The 21162-nt window shown below is 59.8% G+C and overlaps 1 protein-coding gene across 2 annotated transcripts; it reads left to right on the forward strand.

Annotated features, from left to right (window-relative positions):
• Positions 1-150: 150 nt before the first annotated feature.
• On the forward strand, positions 151-20064 carry LOC116560436 (cytochrome P450 26B1). Of its 2 annotated transcripts, XM_032291749.1 has the most exons (7): positions 151-304; positions 1152-1774; positions 5174-5398; positions 13922-14197; positions 14419-14574; positions 15980-16264; positions 16646-20064. In XM_032291749.1, exons 2-7 carry the CDS (start codon positions 1571-1573, stop codon positions 17036-17038), a joined length of 1539 nt encoding a protein of 512 aa, XP_032147640.1. In that variant the 5' UTR covers positions 151-304; positions 1152-1570; the 3' UTR covers positions 17039-20064. The 2 variants fall into 2 exon arrangements, with proteins under 2 accessions (XP_032147640.1, XP_032147641.1); XM_032291750.1 differs by lacking the exons at positions 151-304; positions 1152-1774 and adding an exon at positions 2036-4574.
• The last annotated feature ends 1098 nt before the right edge of the window (positions 20065-21162 follow it).

Consider the following 21162-nt stretch of genomic DNA (forward strand, 5'->3'; position numbering starts at 1 on the left):
AGTAGGGACTGCTCGGAGCCGAGGAGGGGAAGGAGGAAAAGAGGGAGGGAAGCAGCCTAGAGGCCAAGCGGGCACTAAGCGAGTGCGCACCGTGTGTGTGCGGGCGCGCGTGCGTGTGTGTGTGTGCAGGCGTGTGTGTTGTGTGTGTGTGTGTGTGCGGGCGTGTGTGTGTTGTGTGTGTGCGCGTAGGTGCGCGCGCGTGTGTCTCATCTCGTCCGTCTGTAGGCGCTGGGCTCGGCGAGACGCCGGCGAGAAAGAAGAGGAGGCGAGAGGTGAACTGAGTTTGATCCTGCGGCGGCTACAAGTGGGTCCCGGGCGGGCTGCGGGCGGCGGGCGGCCGGGGCGGGGCGGGAGGCCGGGCTGTGCTCTCCAGCTCCGGCCGCGGGCCCGGCCTCTCACCACGCCTCCGGCTTTGTGAGCGCGCGGGTGGGGGGTGCTGGCGGGGCGCCCACGGCGCAGCCTCCCGCCTCTATATAAACACACGCATCGCCTTGCTTTGGACTCAAATTCACATTGAGAGAAGCTTTTAAAACCACCAGCCCTGAAATCCTGCCTCCTGCTTTTCCCCCTCTTTCATTCCTTTTGCCTTCCTTTCTTTTTTCCCCTCCCCCAGCAGCAACTCCAGAGCCGAGAGACCGCGTCCCGGGACGGACTGCCTTTTCTTAATTGATACAATAGCCCAGCTCGGGTTTTCCACCTCCTCCCCCAACCTCACCCCGCCTCACCCCTCCCGTCCGCCGCCGCCGCCGCCGCCGCCCCAGCGCCCGCCCGGGGCTCTGTCGCCGGCTGCGTCCCGTCCCGGCCGCGGCCAGCCGGCTCCGCACCCGCGCTCCGGCTGCCGCGCCCGCCTCGCCGCCTCGCCCGCTGCGCCTGCCTTGGGGGTGCTGCGGCGGCTCTGGGGCTCGGGCGCGCCGCCCGGGGCAGCCCAGGGACGTCTGGGCTCCGGCCTCTCCACTCGCCTCAGCCGGGGTCTTCTCCCTCGCCCCCAAAGTTTCTGGATTCGTTGGAATTTTTAGATTCAGGATTTTTTCCTTCTTTTTTTCACCTAGAAATTTTGGGGCCATACTGCAATACTTTTGAGAAATCGACCGCACTTGCTCTCCGCTAGCTCTCTGCCCCCTTCTTTTTTTTTTTTTTTTTTTTTCGAGCAGGGGAAGGGGCTTACGAGAGAGGCTCCCTCCCGCTGGACAAAGTTTTCCAAAGTTTTCCGAGTGTGATGGTAGCGGGGAGAGCAAACCCACAAGCTTGACTCACGGCTTCATCTCACCTCCCCTAGAGCAGCCCGTAAGCCCACTATAAAGGAAAAATCAAACAAACAAACAAACAAAGTTGCACCCCAGTCGCCTCGTGTCTCCTCTCTTCTTTTAGGCAGTTTTTTTCCTCCTTCTCTCCGCTCCCCTCGCAGCCTTCACTCCCCTTCCCTCGGCCCCTTCCTCCTTCTCTGTTTCGGCTGGAGGTGCCAGGACCCCCGGCCGCAGCCTCCCCTCCCCCGCCGCTCCGGTCCCCTCCCGTCGGGCCCTCCCCTCCCCCTCTGCGGCCGGCACAGCCAATCCCCCGAGCGGCCGCCAACATGCTCTTTGAGGGCTTGGAGCTGGTGTCGGCGCTGGCCACCCTCGCCGCGTGCCTGGTGTCCGTGACGCTGCTGCTGGCCGTGTCGCAGCAGCTGTGGCAGCTGCGCTGGGCCGCCACTCGTGACAAGAGCTGCAAGCTGCCCATCCCCAAGGGATCCATGGGCTTCCCGCTCATCGGAGAGACCGGCCACTGGCTGCTGCAGGTAAGGGCGCGCTCGCTCCGCTGCTCTCCGCGGTCCGCTAGCTGCGAGCGCGGGGCGGACGGAGCGGCGGGCCGGCCAGGGGGCGCCGGGAGCCTGAAGGCACTGGTCCCCGCCCCGCCCCTTCCCTCCTCTTGGCCGCCGCAGCCCGGGCTTCCCCTGTCCGCCGGCAGCGTGGTTCCCGGACCACGGACGCCCGCGGCGCAGGTTCAGGAGGCTGGTTGGAGGAGTTCCCAGACCTGAGAGGGCTCCCAAGACAGACTTGCCGGGGTCGCCGCTGGCCTGGCAGGGTGGGTGTGGAGCGCCCCTGGGGCGCCCAGCGCGGCGCGAGCCGAGGGAGCGTCCGGTCCAGAGCTTCTGTCACCTCTCCTCGGTGCTCAGCCCCAGTCACCCTCGGCTTTCTGGGGTTGGCTGTGTCGCTGGGAGCTGAAAATTGAGTCGGGAGCTGAGGGGGCAGCTTGAATTGCAGTTTTAAAACTGTTCCCGTGGCGCCGTCGGCAGCGCCAGGTACAGCTGCCCTGGTCCGCGGTCTGCGCGAGTCTGTCTGTTTTGTGGTGGAAGAGGAGGAAGGTAACCCAAGGAAAAATGAGAAGTCGGAGAAGCCAGGGCTCTCGGCTTTCGGGGAAAAGGGTCTATTTACTTATTGGGTGGGGACAGTTTGGCAGGAGAGGGAAACTTGGGAGAGGTGAGTGTGGGATCCATGGAGAGAGTGCGTGTGTGCTTGTTAGATGCAGCACAACCCCACTCTGCTGGCGGACAATGGGGGTGGGGAGCGTCAGGGACCAGACCCAGGTAGGTAATGGGGACCTTAACCTGGAGTCAACCTCATCCAGTGCTAGACAATCGCTTTTGCAATGTGAAACACACCAGTTTTCTTCTTGGGGTGGGGGGCGCCTCTGCGGTACCTGCGGGAGGTGTACACGCGTTTGTCCTGTTAAGGGAAGCAGGAATGTCCTGAAACTAACAGTCCCGGCACCAGAAAGGTGAAGCGAAAGGTGAGCGCTGGGACCTGTGGGTTTAGAGGTGCGAAAGCTTGGCTTGAAATTAACAGACGCGTGCAATCCGCGCGCGCGCGCACACACGCACGCGCACACACACACACACACACACACACACTCTCACCCTGCCCTGGGCCGAATGACAGCGAAGCGGGGACGGGGAGGGGGTTCGAGGTTACTCTGCCCTGTGGTCTTTCCACGTCCCGGATTTGGCCCTTCTCTTTTTGGGGTTGTTCGTGTAATGAAGTGGGGGTCCCTTCAACCAATGGAAGTATCGCCCCCATCCCTCGCAAAGAAATCCCCAGAGCCTCTCCCTAGACACCACACTTAAAGGATCAACTGCGGCGGTGCTCTAGGCTTTGGGCCGCGACTTAGGAAATAAAATAACTTGGGCAACGGCTCCCGCCTTTTAGAGCTAGTCTGCTGAATCCACGGGCTGTCACCACCCACCCCAACTTCGTTTCCAGACCTCTCTCTGCCCCCCCAGCCCCCCCCCCCGTGACCTTTTCTCCGAATCCCACAAGAGCCGCTGGGGGTCAGCGTCCAACCTGCACAGAAGTTGGGGAGGGGGAACCTACCCCTTCCCATCCCTCCAACCCGGGGAAATAGGGGGTGCGTGTACAGGAGCGCCTAAGGGGTTAATGAGAGCCCTCTGAATCCCAGCGTTATTTTTTCGGAGTCATTTATCAGATTTTACGGGGGACCTCCAAGGGCTCTCCGTTTCCACCGAGCGCCATCTAAACAGAGCCCAGGGCTAAAAATACAACATTTTTGTATAAATTGGACTCGCGGCCCGAGCGGCCGCCCCTATGAAAGTCCTCTTTGTGAAGACCGTGGAAACGGCGGACAAATAACTCTTTATTAATGCCACAAAAAACGCACTTTAATTATAGTTAGGCAGATCAGAGGCGGGGGGTGGGGGCGAGGCGGCGGCGACCTCGGAAAATTCACAACCCAACTTTTGTGTTGAAAGAAAAGAAAAACAGAGGAAAAGAAGGAGAGGAGAGACGGAGGGTGAGACGGAGCGAGTGAGACGGTTATAGCAGACGGAGGGAGGGAACCCTTCGCCTCACCACCCCCTCTGTCGCACTCCCACCTCCGCCTAGATTTTTCTTAAAGGGGAAGACGCCGTCTAGAAAGGCTGCAAGGCGGGGGGGAACTCTCCCCGTCCTCCAGCCTGGGAGAGGGGACAGCGTTCTCGCGGCCCAGCCCCCCTCCTAGCTGCTCAGGCGCTCCCGGCTCTTCCCCGTCGCGCGCAGGGGCCGGAGGCGCATGTGGAAAAGTGATTAGGACTCCGGGTTCTGCAGAGTCACTTTTCGGCTGTACTCGGGTGTGTGCATATTTAGCTGGAGAATAGTTTTCCTTGGAAGAAAGGAAAGTGAGGAGGGGGACTAACCCGGGATGGGGGGCTGAGTTGCCTCCTCAGGAGTGCAGGAGCGGGTAGATCTGGAGCCCGAGTCGGTACGCCGGTGGGCGGGCAGGAGGGGCGGCTGGACAGGTGGCGCTCCTCCCCTTTTCCCCCAATGCTGCCGGGGCAGAAGAAGGGTTAACGTGGGGTGGGGTAGCGAGTACCGACGTCAAAGGTGAGCGGGACGCCTCTGCCCCCGCCCCTCTGAGGTCCCCACAGTTTCCGGTACCCGCGCAAGGCTGGCTCCGCCAGCGGTTCCCAGAGCCTGGCCGGGCCCCGGCCCCGCAGTCCTCGGCTTGCGCCGCCACCGCCGAGGATCCTGTTACCTGCGCGGGTGGCCCCGCCCGGCCCCACCCCGCCCCGCGCTCGGGTTCCAGACTCCAGGGCGGCATCCAAAGTCCGTCTCCGTTATTTCCAGGGCAAAATGCAGTAGGAAAATCGCTGCTCTTGGCCCGTGACCCCGCCCAGCCGAGTCCTCCGAGGGCCGCCGTGTCCCTGAGCGGGCCACACCGGAGAGCGGAGGAAACTCCAACCCCCATCTGTAGTTGCTGCCACGGGGCACCGACCGCCTGCCGCTATAAATAATCTTTGGCCTATGGCCACCTCGCGGGGTCTCGCCAGCCCGTGGCCCGGAGCCTGGAAATATTTATTCCGAGAGGCTCCCTAGCGCGGGGTAGGGGTGAGGGGTGGGGGCGGAGACTCCCACTTCGGGTCCAGCAGTCCGGAATACCTCTTTGCTCTCGAAAGTCATCACTAAAAAACAGCCTCCTGGGGTGCCCCTGGGCCTCCACCTCCTTGCATTATTATCCTCTAGGCCCTACTTCCCAGTTCTTGTGCACGCTATGAAAAATAAAACCTGCGTGCGTGTCTGTGTGAGTGTGTTTGGTGGGGAGAAGGGGCAGGTGACAGTGCCCCCGGTTGGGGTCCGCCGCCCCTCCCTCGCGGGCCCTCTGCAGACGTGTACCCTGAGACGGACCCTCGGTGTGGCTCCCGCAGGGTTCTGGCTTCCAGTCGTCGCGGAGGGAGAAGTATGGCAACGTGTTCAAGACGCACTTGTTGGGGCGGCCGCTGATACGCGTGACCGGCGCGGAGAACGTGCGCAAGATCCTCATGGGCGAGCACCACCTCGTAAGCACCGAGTGGCCTCGCAGCACGCGCATGTTGCTGGGCCCCAACACGGTGTCCAATTCCATTGGCGACATCCACCGCAACAAGCGCAAGGTAAGAACTCTGCCCCCTTTCTTCCGCGCACCCACCCCCACCTCGGGGCAAGGAGTTCGTGGAGCCCTGGGAAATGTCCCCTGCCGAATCTGTGCCCCCACTTTGCGCACCATGCTTGAAGACCCAACAGTTCCGCTCCTACAAGGCCTCGAGCCCAGATCCAGGGCCTGCACTGGCCTCCTCTTGGTCCCTTATCCTGCTGGCCAGCTGCGCCGTGGCCACCACCAACGGTGGCTTGGAAGAGCTTGAGTGTGCGGGGTCTGGGGTGTCGAACGCATGTCCTTGCCTCGCTCCACAGAGCTGGAAAAAGAAGGGGGCAGGACAGTTGGCCAGCGTTCGCCTTTTCGCCACGTTTCCTAGGGAATTCCGAGGACTGGAGACCGATCATTCCAAAATCAAAGCTGCCCTTCCCACCCACGCTGCTTGAAGGGAGGCGCGAGCAGGCGCGGCGCGTGGAAGTTGGGGACAGCTTGTGGGCTGCGGTGGCAAGGCCTGGTCCGAGAGAAGTGCGGCGAGCTTTGGGCCTCCGAGCACAGAGGCCTGGGCCGTGGGGGAAGGACGGGCGGGGTCAGGGGAGAGCAGGAGAGGCAGGAGCGGGGATCAAAGCGCACCCACCCCCCTGAAAAAGGAAGGGAAAGTGGGTGTTTATCCCTTGGATTTCCCGAGCGACTGGAGGAGGTGCGGAGGAGGCGCGCACGGGGTAGGCCCCAGCCCCTCCCGGCTGCGTCCGTCTCCCAGCGCGGGCGGCACGTGCTGTTTGAACTGCAGTAACCCGAAAGCGGAGCCGGCGGGCGGGCCCTAAGCCGCCCCGGAGGGAGGCTGCAGGACCTCCCCCACTCCCTTTTTTTCCTTTGGATCAGAGGACTCATCCAGGGTTGAAACCTAAGGAAAGGAAGCGGCAGCAGACCGGGGAGGTGGGGAGGCGGGGAGGCGGACTCCCTCGCCAGGGGCAGGGTGTGCGGTGGTCTCGGAGAAAGTGGGGAGCCATCTACTCGCTGGCGCATCCTGTAGCACTTGACGTTCTGAACAGCCTATGAAGGGTAATTCTTAAAGGCAGACAAAAGAAGAAACAAACCGAGGAGACTGGGCTGATCCCCGCCCCCACGCCAGTTCCCTTCTACAGCCTGTATTTCAGGAACTGGAAAGGGGCTCCCAAAGTCCTCTCTTCCATCTGCCCCACTCCTAGCTGGAAGCAGTTATCACAGCCTGGGGGCGGCGGGAGAGGGGTTCTGGGGAGTGGCGGGGAGGGGGTTGGAGGCTTCGGAATGAGGGCTTTTCAAAGGTGTCGGGCAGTTATTTTCCTGTCAGCCTTTGCAACTCCACCACAGGCCCGTTTCGAAGAGTGAGGAGAGGAGACTCAGCTCCAAAAGGAGATGGCTGCTTCCTGACCTCCGCTTTCCACAGGCTTTGCCAGAGGGGAATTATTGTCCCCTTTTTGCGGAAGGGGCCACTGAGGTGTAGAGCAGTTGAAGGATACTTGAACCGGGTCAGGAGAAAAAATTTCCGGGAGAGCCTGCAACACGGGACTGCATCGTCCATGGAAGTCTCTGGATCCCCAAGGAGAGTCCTTCTCTGCCCTGCCCGCCTGGGGCTGCTGGACCCTGGGGTGGACAGTGAGTGCTTACAGAAAGGCAGTGCGGCCAGGACCAGATTGTGAGACCCTGGGGTCCAGAGGGCTTTGGGGTGAGGCCGTGGCCTTGGAGTTCCACCCACCCTGGGCCTGACTTGGCCTGGGGCCTCCAGGTGTTGGCGGAGAAGGGCTTGCCAGGAAAGCCCCAAGATCTTTTAGCCTACACTGTCCATTTACAGAAGAGGGAGAAGGAAGGGAGGGTGCAGATGATCAGTGTTGGAGGAATACGGGAAAGGGAGAGGCAGGGCTGGGGCTGCGTCGGGGCAGAAAGTGAGGGCCCTGGCTGAGGCGGGGTGGCTCCCTATTCAGAACAGCCCGTCCTTTAGCTTCCTGGGCATGCGTGGGGAGTTACCAGAAGCTGGTTCATCCTGCCAGAGGCCTGAGAGCTAAATGCAGGGCCCCCTCTTTTTGTGTAGCTAGCAGTTTTATGCTTGTCATGTTGGGGGGAGGGAGTTGAATGAGAAATGGGTAGTCAGCTAGACAAAAGGATCCTTCCCCCCAAATCTGCCTAATTGATGATCTAAGTTTAGTGAACTCCATGGAAGTCCCGGGGCTAGGTAGGCAGAATTTGGCTGGAGGATAGGAAAACACTCAGGGCCATTGTTTATAAATATTCATATTGCTCCTGGAGAGAATGGCCCATCTGTTGGACCCAAGGCCTGGTGGACTCAGTGTGGCCAAGGCAGGGGCTGCTATGTGCCTCGCACACTGCCTTATCCGGCCCTTGCTGGAGTCAGGGGCTTGGCTGCAGTGTGGGCTGCTGGGCCAGGACTGGCCTGGTTAGGAGGTACGTGTGGGAAGTGGGGCCCAGGTGTGCTGGGGCCCGGCTGGTGGGGAACTGGAGCGTCACTGTTTCCACTGGGGCTGGTGGCCCACTCCGCCTCTGGGAGGTCTGACCAGATGTGTTGGAGGGGGCTTCTCACTGCCATCACTGCGCTCCAGGTGTTTGCCCTGGCTGCCCTGGTGGTCTCCGGCCAGCAGGGGTGGGTGGGGTTGCCAGGGAAAAAGTCCAGAAAGTCTTGCCCAGTCTACCAGAATCATCTCTGGAAGCCAGGCCTGTGTCCTTGCAATCAGAGCCTCAGACTCCCTCCCTGCTCCTGGGTTACCCCTCCCCTGCCCAGGGCCTGGGGTGTCTCTGATGCATAAGGGAGGGACCCCATCTCGCTTTGTGTGTAGAAGAGCAGATGGATTCTGGTTACGATGGTGAGAGTGAGACAGTTGTCCAAAACATGGAGAAGGAGCTAGGGAATCATTCTAGAAGCTTCCTTTGCCCAGCCAGGATTGGGCCTGTCATCTTTTCTTTTGGAGATAGGACTGGACCTCTATGCATCAAGAACCCAGCAGCTTCAGGGCACCCCTGAACAGTGGCCTGGAGTTACCCTCAGGGAACTTGGAGAGTATTTCAGGGGAGGGACTGAGCCTGGGAGCCCCTGGACTGGGGAGACCTCAGGAGTGGTAGTCTTGCCCCTTCTACACAAACCCCTGCCTACAGGGCCTTCTAGGCCTGAAGCCGAGGTGGGGGACTAGGCTTTGGAGGTAGAAACCCTGCCTGTCCACCCACCGTCCCTGACCTTTGGGTCTCATCTTGGAACCTTGTGCTGGGGTCTGTGTTGGAATGGAGAGGCCAGGAGATGCTCAGCAGGAGGATGGTGCGAGGAGTACCCATGGTTGTGGGGTCCTGGGGAAGGCTAGCCCACACTGGCTCTAGGAGGCCTTGGACCAAGGCACAGCCTCTGGCTACAGTAATGTCCACCAGGCTCAGCTCAGGGCAGAAAGTCCAGCCTGCGCTGGATGGAAGGCCATCCAGCCAGACAGTTCTGCTGCTGGGAGATCTGCCCCAGCCCCCGGGCAAAGGCACAACGCCTTTGTTCTGCCAACACAATTCCTTTACCCAAAAGTTACTGTAGCACCAGTGGGTGGGCACAGGGGCTGCTGAGGGGGCAGGTGGCGGGAGCGGATCTATCTGAAGGTCAGTGGGGGAGGGAACCCATGGTCAGCTGCCAGGGCGCCTGGGAGTGGGTTCCTCCCTCTGCATGCCCTTGTGCCAGGCAGTGGGTGGGTGGGCGGCCTGGACACGGGGGCCAGCCCTTCCCTCTGTCCCTCCTTTCTGTGTCCTTCTCCCAAAGCAGGGAGGGGTCCAAGGCTGTGGTGCTGATGTGTTTGCTCACTCTCCCAGCCTTGGAAGACAAAGGTGGCCTTGGCAGGCAGTGAGAAGGCTTGGTGGGGTCTGCCCTGGCCCTGGCCCTCCCATGCTGGTCGCTATATCTGTGCTGGGTCCCCTAGGCCTAAAAAGAAGTAGCTGCAGGGCCCTGAGACACGCCGGGACCACACCAGTGTGGCAGGGACAGCTGGCCTCATCCTGAGAGTGGACTTCACCCTGAGGAGGTTCCCATCCAGGACCCTTGGATAAATTCAGAGCCCACCAGGCCTGGCAGAGGGCAGTTCTGTGGGATCTGGAGTGGTGGGATGCAGGGGGTTCAGGGCCTCTGGTGGTTGTGGCCAGCCATGCTCTGCACTGTGGCCTTGGAGGGGCCCCTTGGGAGGGCCCCTCCCCACCCACAGCTTTCTAAGGCGGGGGTTCCTGGTGGCTGGAGGCAGGAGAGGTAAGATCAGCCAGGCAGATCTCAGAATCTGTGGCTCTGTAGGTATCTGCCAAGTGCTGCCCGCCTCTCCTTGTCTTGCCCACCTTGTGCTGTGTGGAAGAGTTAGGGCAGTGGGGGGCACGTCTCCAGGTGGGATGATCACAGCTGGAGTCACATGGGGGGCAGGCGCTCTGCTCCAACTGCTGGAGCCTATTGGGGATCTGGGCCAGCCTCCCCCAAACCAGAGGGACTGAGTGTGCCCAGCCCCACACACCCGGATTGGACATTTCCAATTCTGGATGAAGCTGCCTGGCATTTCCAGTGGACCAGGGTGAAGCTGAGGCCCAGTGGAAATGCCAGGCAGCTGGGAAGATGACGTGCTCTCACCCTCCTTGCCTGAATATAAAGTACACACCTTGGCGTCACCCCTGTGCGGACGGCTGCCTCAGCGGCGGCCTGCCCTCTGTTATTCTTTCCACTCCTCAGGCCGAGGCTCCGGTGTCTTGGCCGGGTGGCCTGCCCAGGCCCCCACCCTCCTGGGCAGCCGTTTCCATTCCTCCCAGTCTGAGTCACTGGCCGGGGCAGTGGGTCCCTGCTTCAGCTCTGCAGGCCCCTGCGCCCATCCGTTTGTCCATCTGTCCACACCGACCAGCAGAGAAGGGGGAGGCTATCTGGCTGAGCAAGCGTGGCCGGCAGGGCCATAGGGGTTCACAGAGCGACTTCCCCCCCAGGGCACTGGGTGAGAGGCAGGAGGGGTGAGGAGACCTGGTCGGGGAGAAGGCACTTGTAGAAATACTGATGGGGGATCTGAGCCTTCACCAGCCCCTGGGGGTGCCCCCAGACCCTTGTGGAATCAGCTCCCACCCCGGAGGGAGGAGAGAAGCAAAGGTGCGGACTCCTGAGCCTGTGGTGTCCTTGGGGGCTTGGCGGGGGCGTTGTCCAAGGCCATCCCTCCCAGCGAGTGCCCTCCTCCCTCCTGCCCAAGCCTCCGAGGCTGCAGCAGGTAAACCTGAACGGTGCTCCTGCTTCTGCCACAGTGCTCTCGCTCTCCCCCGGCACCAGCCGTGGTGGGAAGGCCATACCTGCCGCTCCCTCTGCAGGGTTTGGTCTGGGCCTGGGCTGGCTTTCAGTGACCTTTGTCCGGCCTTCTTGGCTGACTTTTGGGAATTCCGAGGGAAGCCCCAGAGGGAAACAAAGCAGCCTGGCTCCTGCGACGCCTGTGGTCAGGGAAGTAGCTGCGGCCCGAACCCTTCCTCTCTTCACTCAGAGCCGCTCCCTGGCACCTTCCCAGTATGCCCCAGTCTTGACCCTAGCAGGCGGCGGCCTCAGACCCAGCCCTCCCTGACGCAGCCCCGGCAGCCCTCTGCCCCAGCCCGGGCCTCCGCCTCCGCCTCCGCCGTCCTTTGCGGCGGGTGGTGGTTTCAGAGCTGCCCCAGCTTCCGGAAGTGCCTGCGTTGTTACCCCTGGGCACAGAACCAGGGATGAGGCCCTGGAGGCTTCCCACACTGGGGAGGCCCCTATGCCTGTGGGGCAGCTGGGCCAGAGGAAGGGGCCTGGACCTAGTGCCTCTGAACCCAGCCCCTGGGGCTGCAGTGCCCTCCACTGACCTTTGCTGGGCTTCTTATTTGGGCGGTTTCTCCACCTCGCGGTGGGCTCTGAGGAGCATCATGGACAGCCCGGCGGAAAGGCCCTCAGAAGGGCCAGTCGGGCCTCTTATGAACCCAGCGGGGAAACACCTTCAGGAGGGGTAGCGGCCTGCTGGCTGTCACTCAGCAAGTCAGCTGCGGCAAAGACGGAGTCCTGGAACTGCCTTCACTTCTCTTCCAGAAGCCTCAGCCCCAGGGACCTGCAGGTGCTGGGTGGCAGTGGCTTTTCCAGGATTCCAGCTTCTGGCCTTGCCCATGGACCCCCTCCCTCTGAGGGCCAGGTGTGGACCTCTGTCCTTGGAGTCCTCCTCTCAGTTCCAGGTCCCCCTGGAGCCTTCTCTCTTCCTGGACTGTCCCTGCCTGCCCTCCAGGGCCCCCAAGGCCTGGGAAGGAGCAGTTCAGCCGGCCATCGCTAGAGGGCGCAGGAAACAGAACCCATAGGGCAGGGCAGAGCTTGTCCATGGGTGAGGTGGGGGCCCTCCATGCTCCCCCTTTTGAAACCCTGAGATGGCCCCTCCCGGGCCACTGTAGCCCATTTGGGGTGCGTGAGTGGGGTCTGGAAGGCACTCTCCAGGGAATTTGAACATTGCCAAGTTCTGGGCCGCTTTGAAGGGTAGCATCTGCCTAGGGGCAAGTGCCGATGTTTGGGAGCTGATGTTTGGGTGCAGATGTTGACGTGCTCAGTGGATTGAAAGGAGGTCACCTGGCTCCACCTCACTGTTTTACAAATGAGGAAACTAAGGCTTGGGGGAGCAGGTGGCCACTCAGCCATGATCACACTGTAAGTTGCTGGATGATGCACAGTTACAATTCAGCCCCTTTTCTGTCACCCACTACACCTTAGAGCCCACTGGCTTCAACTTTGGCTGGACCTGGTGGATGTGGCCTCTGCCTTTTCCCCACTCCTCACATCTGTCTTTGGATCAGGTTTCCCATGTGCTGGGGGCCCTGGCCAGCCCCTAACCTGCACCCTCCGTGACAGAACCCCTAGTCCATCCACAGCTGGCTGGCTCTGGGCCAGCTATGACCTCTCTGGCCCTTCCTGTCCCACCTCTGGGCTCCCTGTCCCACCATGGAGGTCTGGTGGCCGCAGAGTGATTTTCCTGCCCTCTGTCTCGTTTCCTGATGCACTTTCCCTTCCTATGTATGGCTGTCTGCTCACCCCATTGTCTGCTCACCTTGTGGCTCTCTGCTGTCTGTAAGGGGTGCTTCACTGGCTGGTGCTGGGCTCCAGGGTAAAGGTGCCCTCCCATTCCCCCAAGACCCTTCATTTGCCCAAAGGCTGAACCTGGAATCCTAAGGACACGAGGGTTGGGGGTTGAAGCAAACAACACTGCCTTTATCCATCACTCTCTGAAGGGAGGCAGCTGTTAGAGTCCCCTGTGACCCCCAAAACTGGGCAAGGTGTGAGCGACCCATCTGGGCCTAGGCTGACCTAGGCGACCTCCTATCACCCTTCCACCTCTCAGTTGTCCCTTTGTAGCAGGCCTGCCCCAAACAGCGCAGGCCTCTCTGCCCCTTGCCGGCCTCCTGCCCTCCCTCCCTCCCTCCACCGGGAATTTCGGAATGAAAGTGCTATTGTGAACGCCTGGCTGGGCCACTGAAGGGCCAGCACTGTTATTTCTGCAAACCAGCCCTCCCATTAGCCATGCAGGGCCCAGGCCAGGAAAATGTTACCTTTCCTCCCTGAGCTGACTGCAGGGGAAATTCTCACATTTACAGTTTGTGCGGTGGTTGTGTTTGGGTGGCAGGAGGGGAGGGCGGCGCGTGTGTGTGGTTTGCATGGGGTGGGGCGGGGGGGTCCCTCTTCTGCTTGTCCCTCCCCTCCCGGCCTTTGCTTGGTGCTGGTAGCAGGGGGCACTCCCCCTTCTCATCTGAACTCTGGTGGGATGGAGGCTGCTGCTTGCAAGTGAGACCCATGGGCTATTGGTAAATAAACTAACATCCTCCCCTCTCCTCCACACATGAAAAACTTGTGCTGGGAGACCTGGGTGAGGAGGGGTGGCGAGGGGGCTGCGGAGCCCATCGGGAGGACAGAAGGCAGGGCGGTGGAGACAGGACTCACTGGCCGCTTCCAGTGGCCCTGGAAGATGCTGGGAATTCACGGGGCTTCTGTTTGTCTTTATGATCTTTGAGGGCGGAAAGCCGTTGCCCCCAAACCCCCTGGTTCTGGACCTGGCCTCACTGAAGGCTTTTTAATGGCACAGCTGTTAATAAACTTCCTGGAATCTGCACCCAGTAGGTGTTTCCTGCAAGTGATAAGTTGTGGTTCTCAGGAAGTCCTGCTTGAGGTCTAGTCTCAGGCTTTCTTGCTGTCCCATCCGTGGAGTGGCTTTCCCCCGAGGGCCGTCCCTACTTCCCTGTGCAGTCCGATCCTGTGCTCCACTTCTCCCGGCACGCCTGCCCTTTGTCCTGCGATTCCGAAACGGGCTTTGTGGTATAAGGGCAGCCTCCCTGCTCTGGCCTGCTCAGCCCCCACTCGTGCCCCTCGCAAGCCACATCCCCCAAAGACTTGCTGGCAGCTGGCCTGCCTAGCTCCCAAGGCTTTGCTATTGCATGGAAGCTGAAGTTCTCCCTGGTCACATTCATTGTTCAGGCAGAGTAAGGGGCTGGCCAGGGGCGGGCTGTACCAGTTGGCTCACCCACTTGCCTCTCTGCCTTCCAGGTCTTTTCCAAGATCTTCAGCCACGAGGCCCTGGAAAGCTACCTGCCCAAGATCCAGCTGGTGATCCAGGACACACTGCGCGCCTGGAGCAGCCACCCTGAGGCCATCAATGTGTACCAGGAGGCACAGAAGCTGACCTTCCGCATGGCCATCCGGGTGTTGCTGGGCTTCAGCATCCCTGAGGAGGACCTTGGGCACCTCTTTGAGGTCTATCAGCAGTTTGTGGAGAACGTCTTCTCCCTGCCTGTCGACCTGCCCTTCAGCGGCTACCGGCGGGTGAGCACCAGGGCCTTGGAAGAGAGGGGCAGGGGCACCTGTGAGCCTCCTCTCGGGGGGTGGGTGGCTGACCCTGAGACAGGCATCTAGGCATGGGGCCCATGGCAGAGGGGAGAGGTGTCAGTGTGGGGTAGGAGGAGGCTGGAGTCTTCCCTGGTGATCCCGAGGCTCAGATGGGAGCCCCGCCCTTCCATGTGGGTGACAGCCCTTTCTCCCCGCAGGGCATTCAGGCCCGGCAGATCCTGCAGAAGGGGCTGGAGAAGGCGATCCGGGAAAAGCTGCAGTGCACACAGGGCAAGGACTACTCGGACGCCCTGGACCTCCTCATCGAGAGCAGCAAGGAGCACGGAAAGGAGATGACCATGCAGGAGCTGAAGGTAGTGGGGGCACATGCCCCTGGCTGGCAGCACCAGCACCCACACTCCATTCTGAGCTTTCCTCAATGGAAACATGCCCGGCCCTTTCTACCCCACTCTAGTCCCGCCCCACACATGCTTTCTGAGCAGTGGCTGGAGACGGTGAAACTGGAAGCAAAGTCCATGTCCCTGCCCCTGCTGTGCAGGATGCAATGGGGCACCCTCCTCTCCCCATGGCCTGCAGTGAGCTCAGGCCTGGGAGAGATCTCAATTCATGTCCTGGTCCCAATATCCCTGGGAGGCCATCTAAGAAAACACAGGCCCACAAGGGGAAACCACTTGCTTGGTGCCAGCCTCAGCCCTTGGGGAAGAGCAGGGGAGATTTGCATGTGGGGTCTCCTCTCCCACCCCCAGCCTTTTCAGGTTGCTGGCACTTTCCATCCCCTCCCATTCCCCCCGCGCCTGGTGAACCCAGCTGTGCTCCACACAGGGCCTGCTTGCCCTGCTTTGGGTGGATGTTTCACCTGAGAAGGGCTCACTCACCTGTCCGCACCTGAGCTCTGCAGGCCCCTCCACTGCCGGTGCCCACGGACACTCACTGCAGCCCCCCCTGCCCGCTGTCTTTGCCTCCCCATATTCTAGCTCCAGCTTCTTTACTGGGGAGGTAGGAAGAAGCCCGAGTGGCTTTCCCATTATAGTCAGCTTTCTGATTTATGGGGGTGCCATGGCCAGTAACGGACCCAGGTCCCTTCATTCCCCTCCCTGGACCCAGAGTCCACATTTGGGAAATGCAAGGATTGCTATGAGATGGCCTGCTGGGGCCTTTCTATGGGGAACCCATGGCCCTGGTGTCTTGCTCCCCAGAGAGCCCTGGCGGGGTCTTCAGGTCCTCTGGAGGTCACCTCCCCTCAGCCTCATCCCAGGTCTCCAGGGGTGTGGCCCCAGGCTGCCTGCCAGGCCCCATTGGCTCCCCTGACTCCCCCTGACATCCTCCTGTGTTGGAGGAAGGGGCTGGCACTGGGAGTTGGAAGGCCCAGATTTAGACCCACATCGCCCACAGTGCACACGCATACCTGCGCGCAGGGCCTGGCTCCTTGGGATTTGTTCTTTTTCTCCTGTGAGCCCACTGCATATCAGGCCTGTGGGACTGGCCCAGGACCCCAGCAGTGAGTGAGAAGTGGCCCTACTTCAAGGGACTCTAGGCCAGTGCTCTGCCTATGTCACAGCAGTTTTGTCTTCTGCCCAGCCAGGGAGTGGCTGTGACTCTCATGTCCATGGTGACACTAATGACCCTGCACATGAGGCTCAGAGGAAGCAGGCAGGGCCCAGCACAGATGACCTTGGCACAGGGGCCACTGGCCGAATGGGGCGGCCCCTGCCTGGCTGAACCCAGACCTCCAACAATGCCTCTCCTGTGTGCCCTCAGGACGGGACCCTAGAGCTGATCTTTGCGGCCTATGCAACCACGGCCAGCGCCAGCACCTCACTCATCATGCAGCTGCTGAAGCACCCCGCTGTGCTGGAGAAGCTGCGGGAAGAGCTGCGGGCTCATGGCATCCTGCATAGCGGCGGCTGCCCCTGCGAGGGCACCCTGCGCCTGGACACGCTCAGTGGGCTGCGCTACCTGGACTGCGTCATCAAGGAGGTCATGCGCCTGTTCACGCCCATTTCCGGCGGCTACCGTACCGTGCTGCAGACCTTCGAGCTCGATGTGAGGGTGGGCCCGTGATGTGGGCGGTGGGGAGGCGGGGGCACTGTGATGGGGGTGAGATGGGAGACCAGCCTCCACTTTGAGGACTTGAGGCCTGATGCAGAGCCAGTGCTGGCTTCAGGGAGCTTTCAGTCTGATAGGAGAAGTGTGCCCCAAATGCAGTCAGATGAAAGCAAGCTGGGTGGCATACGTGAGTTGCATGTGCACATCTACTAACATGCTGCATGTGGCAGGCTGGCCAGGCCTTGGGGGCCACTGTGGCGTGTTTCTAAGAAGAGGCAGGTTTGAACATCCGGGCTGGGCAGGGAGCGGGCAGTCCTGGTCCCTCCGTGGGCCCCTCTGGCTCTCACCACCTGCTCCCCGGCCCCCCTCTTGATCCAGGGTTTCCAGATCCCCAAAGGGTGGAGTGTCATGTACAGCATCCGGGACACCCACGACACAGCGCCCGTGTTCAAAGACGTGAACGTGTTCGACCCCGACCGCTTCAGCCAGGCGCGGAGCGAGGACAAGGACGGCCGCTTCCATTACCTCCCGTTCGGCGGCGGCGTCCGGACCTGCCTGGGCAAGCACCTGGCCAAGCTGTTCCTGAAGGTGCTGGCGGTGGAGCTGGCCAGCACCAGCCGCTTTGAGCTGGCCACGAGGACCTTCCCCCGCATCACCCTGGTCCCTGTCCTGCACCCCGTGGATGGCCTCAGCGTCAAGTTCTTTGGCCTGGACTCCAACCAGAACAAGATCCTGCCGGAGACAGAGGCCATGCTGAGCGCCACCGTCTAACCTAAGCCCACCCGCCTCAGCCCAGCCCAGGCAGTGGGGAGGCGGTGATGGGAGGTAGAAACCTGTGTGTGGGAGGGGCCGGAATGGGGAGGGCGAGTGGCCCCCATACTTGCCCTTCCCTGTTCCCCCTCCCTGGCAAACCCTACCGAAAGCCAGTGGGCCCCATCCTTCCTAGGGCCTGGCTCCCCTTCTGGGTCCTGCTTCCCTCCAGCCGCTCCGAATTTCCCACCAGCTCAGCCCCTGGGAAGGGCGTGGTGGGGGCTCTGCATGCCCGTGACAGTGTTAGGTGTCAGCTCGTGCTACAGTGTTCTTGTGATCTTCTGAACTGCTCCTTCCCTCCATTCCCTTTGGACCCTTTTAGCTGCAGCTGGGGGACGGGAAGAGCAGTGCCCCCTTTGGCACACACTTCAGCGTCTCCTCCCCCTGTGCCCCCACCGCGTCTGCCCAGGAACAGCATCCTGGGTAGCAGGAGTCAGCCTCGGGGCGGGGGCTGCCACTAACCTGGAGACTGTCTTTCTTCATGCCCCCGCTCCTGCCCTCCCCTGCCGGTTTGGACATTTGAAATTATTGCTGCTACTTGTTCTGTCCTCTGACCTTGGGGCAAAGGATCCCCAGGTCCTGTCTCCCCAGCATCCTCCCTGGTGGCCCTGGGTAGGTGCACTGACACCCCTACCTTCCCACCCCCTGCTGAACCAGGCCCTGCTACACACTCGGGCCTGTGGCCCTCGGCTCATGTGCTGCCCACCCCCATATTTATTCACTGTTAGAGAATCTTGGGGATACTGGGGTCTGGAACAAACATCTCCTCTCCTGCATGCCCTAGCCTGTTTTCCAGCTGTCCTGGCCAGACTTCTGTGAGTGAAGAGGAAGGGGTCTCTGGTCAAACCCAGCCCCCAGGCCTAGGGTTGAACAGCCTTCCCCGGCTCTGGGCATTATTATTTGGGTTTAATCTCGGAACCTCACTCCTGGGCTGAAGTCTGGAGCCTCTGCCTTGTCCCTGGTGGAGAAGGGACATGGCCCATTGCTTCTTCCCTGTCCTGTCAAAAACCCTGATCAGGTAGATTTGGAGGTGGCCAAGATTTCCTGCTTGGTCCCTGTTCACCCCAGTGCCCCTGACTCCAGTGCGTGAGTACGGGGAAAGATACGGGTTCTTCTGACGGGGCGCCAGGGCCTCCGTCTTCCTTTCCTTAACCCTCCCCCTTTGCCCTCAACCCTGAAAAAGGTGTCCTGGAAGTCCCTTCCACCTCTATGCCACTGTCTGCTTAGCCCAGCTCAGGGGCGGGGAAGAGGTGAAAGCGTGGGGGAGGTGTGCACAGCGGCAGTCCTGCCTGGGAGCTGACTCCGGACGGGCAGTGTGGTCTCTGGGCAGCTGCGAGGAGGCTGCCACCAGAGCTGAAGAGGCGGCTACGTGCGGTTTGTCAGAGGGATTGGGTTGGAAACTGGCCAGTTGGGATGACTGGGTGAAAGAGGAGTAGCTCCTGCCACTGGCGTTTTGAGTGTTGGCGATTTGGGATGCCTCCTGGGGATGGTTTGGGGCCTTCGGTGAGTCTCTAAGCAGTTGTGTCTGCTTTCAGATTTTTCCTTGCTTTCTGTGTTTCTCTATTGGTTTTTGATGCTGTCGAAAACACAGAAGAATGAAGGACATCTCAGTCCCCAATCGCTGCTGTGATCACCTCCGCCGCTCCCTGAGACCAGATCCCGTGGGCAGCCCTACAGACCAACCCTGACCCCACTCATGGCCCCCCTGACCGTAGACTTCAGGAACAGCCTGTATCACGAAGATTCTCTACAACCCCTGACTCAGATGTTTCATTTATTTCCTGCTTTTCCACTACTAAAAAAAAGTGTGGAACAGACATTATTGGCAAAACTAGTTTGACGTTTTTAAAAACATTGGTAAAAATCCCTTAATCACCCCCAATTCTGAAAAACGGGCCAGAATGGGTAAATACTTGTCAAAGCTTGCAATAGAGCTACATAGTGCACCTGAACTTATACCCCTCACACACACACACACACACACAAAACCAGTATCTGGAAGGTTCATTTGCCTTTAGGCTGATCCAGCTGGCCCTGAACCACTTGCTTTTGCCTATCTAGGAGAGCAGTAAGCAGAACTTCAGACAAGAAGCCCGCTGGGTCTGGTCCAGGGGAGGAGCAGGAGGCATGGGGCTGGGAGGCCTCAGGGACCTTCCCTTGGGGTGGCCAGCCTGGTAGGGGGCAGAGAAGGAAAAACCGAGGGGGGTCCCTGTGAGGGAGGAGAGAAGGATCGTTTGGCCCGCTGGGTCTCAAAGGCAATGAGAAGAGAGCCGAAGAAAGCTCTGGCTGGCTGACAGGCTCCCTGTGTTGTAATTCGCCCCTCCTTTCAGCTCTTTAGTGAGATACTGTGTCTGTGTGTGTGTGCATGTGTGTTTCATAGATCTAGCGTTAGATGGGTGATATTTCTCACTTATCATCCCTAACTATTGTAACTTGACCTAAAAAAGACGAAACCCACAAAACTCTTCCTGCCACGGGCTTGCAGATTGAAGCACTTTCAATGTTGGGCGCTGGCGTTTGTGTTCCGGGCACCACCATGACCCTGCCCAGATGGCTATAGCATTTTATACACAAACTTTTTTTTTTTCATAAATGTTATAATTTTGTGTCTGTCTTTATAAACTATTATAAGTACTATTTTTGTTATAATTCAAAATAGATATTTAGTATAAAGTTTTTGCTGTTAAATATTTGTTATTTAGTAAAATATGAATTTTGCTCTATTGTAAACATGGTTCAAAATATTAATATGTTTTTATCACAGTTGTTTTAATATTGAAAAAGCACTTGTGTGTTTTGTTTTGATATGAAACTGGTACCGTGTGAGTGTTTTTGCTGTCGTGGTTTTAATCTGTATATAATATTCCATGTTGCATATTAAAAAAATGAATGTTGTGCATTTTGTGATTTTGGAAATACTCAGTGTGGCTCTTTCATAGGCTTCCATAATAAACCATGGGGACTCACCCTTGTCTCCGTTGCCTCTCTGCTGTCTGCCTTCTCAGCTTTACTGAAAGGGTCCTACCGGGCCACCTGTGTTCACATCAGCAACGCCCTGTCCACTTTGTCATCTAGGAAGCCCTTCCCTAAAACCTCTGTCCCGTGAGGCCAGTTCGCTGTTCCTTGCATGCAGGCACAGAGGTCTGTGTCAGAGTCCTGGGAGAAGGAGTTTCCCTGAGAAGGGGAGAGAGAACCAGTCAGTCTGTTGCGGGAGCGGCAGCGGGGAGGACGTTCCGAGTGTGGCCATGGCTGGCGTGCCAGGTGTCTCAGGGACAGAGGGACCGAGAGTTCTGAGCCTGCCTGGTTAACCTGAGTGAGGACACTGATGTTCACCGTCACGTGGCAAATTGGGGAGCAGAATTCGGTTCTGACATGTGGCCTCAAGTCCCATGCCAGCACTTCTCAAAGCCTGTTTCGTGGGTGTTGTGGGATCACATAGATTCCAGGATCAAATGAGTTTGGGAAGTGGGTTAAACACAGTCATCCTGGTTCCCCTTCTGCAGGCCTTGTCAGAACCTTGAGCCCCAGGATGCGTAGCCTCAGGGGCAGTAGAGTGTGGGGTAGACACGGCTGCAGCATTCTCCATGCCTGTTTGAGGGCTGAAACCCTGTCCTCCTGTGCCGATTATCTAATTTCACAGAAAGATCCGCAGCCTGTCACAGAGGCCTGAGGCGAGGACCAGCAATGGGCAGGGCTCTCAGTGCTTCGAAAAGCAACCCCCAGGTGGTTCCCGGGATGGGGGGCTGTGGGCAATGACTGAGCCTCGCCCCTCAAGCTGCACACTGGGAACCAGGAAAGGCCGAAGCGTGGCCAGGCTGGCCCTAGCCTTTGCCCCATCCTGGTCCCATCACCACAGCCTGAGGGCGAAGGCCCACCCCAAGCTGGCCTGAGAAGAGCCCATTTGTGGCTGGAGCGTTTCTTTTCGGTACTGTCAGTTGGACCCAACCTCGGCTCAGAGCACCCTGACCCAGGCCCACCCTGGGGTGCAGGGCCTGGCTCTGCCTAGGTCTCAGAGTCTGGCCACCCAGAAGAGAAGGACCTGCCATCAGAGCAATGTCACCAGAGCAGGATGCTCAGCAGCCCTG

Source organism: Sapajus apella, unplaced genomic scaffold, assembly GCF_009761245.1.
Source record: "Sapajus apella isolate SASKATOON/1434 unplaced genomic scaffold, GSC_monkey_1.0 scaffold26, whole genome shotgun sequence".
NCBI classification, from domain to species: Eukaryota; Metazoa; Chordata; class Mammalia; order Primates; family Cebidae; genus Sapajus; species Sapajus apella.

Excerpts from the sequence above, each read along its gene's own strand:
- LOC116560436 (XM_032291749.1), top strand. The coding sequence starts at position 1,571 with ATGCTCTTTGAGGGCTTGGAGCTGGTGTCGGCGCTGGCCACCCTCGCC. Across the intron at positions 1,775-5,173 it reads CCGGCCACTGGCTGCTGCAG|GGTTCTGGCTTCCAGTCGTC; the intron begins GTAAGGGCGCGC and ends TGGCTCCCGCAG. Across the intron at positions 14,575-15,979 it reads TGACCATGCAGGAGCTGAAG|GACGGGACCCTAGAGCTGAT; the intron begins GTAGTGGGGGCA and ends GTGTGCCCTCAG.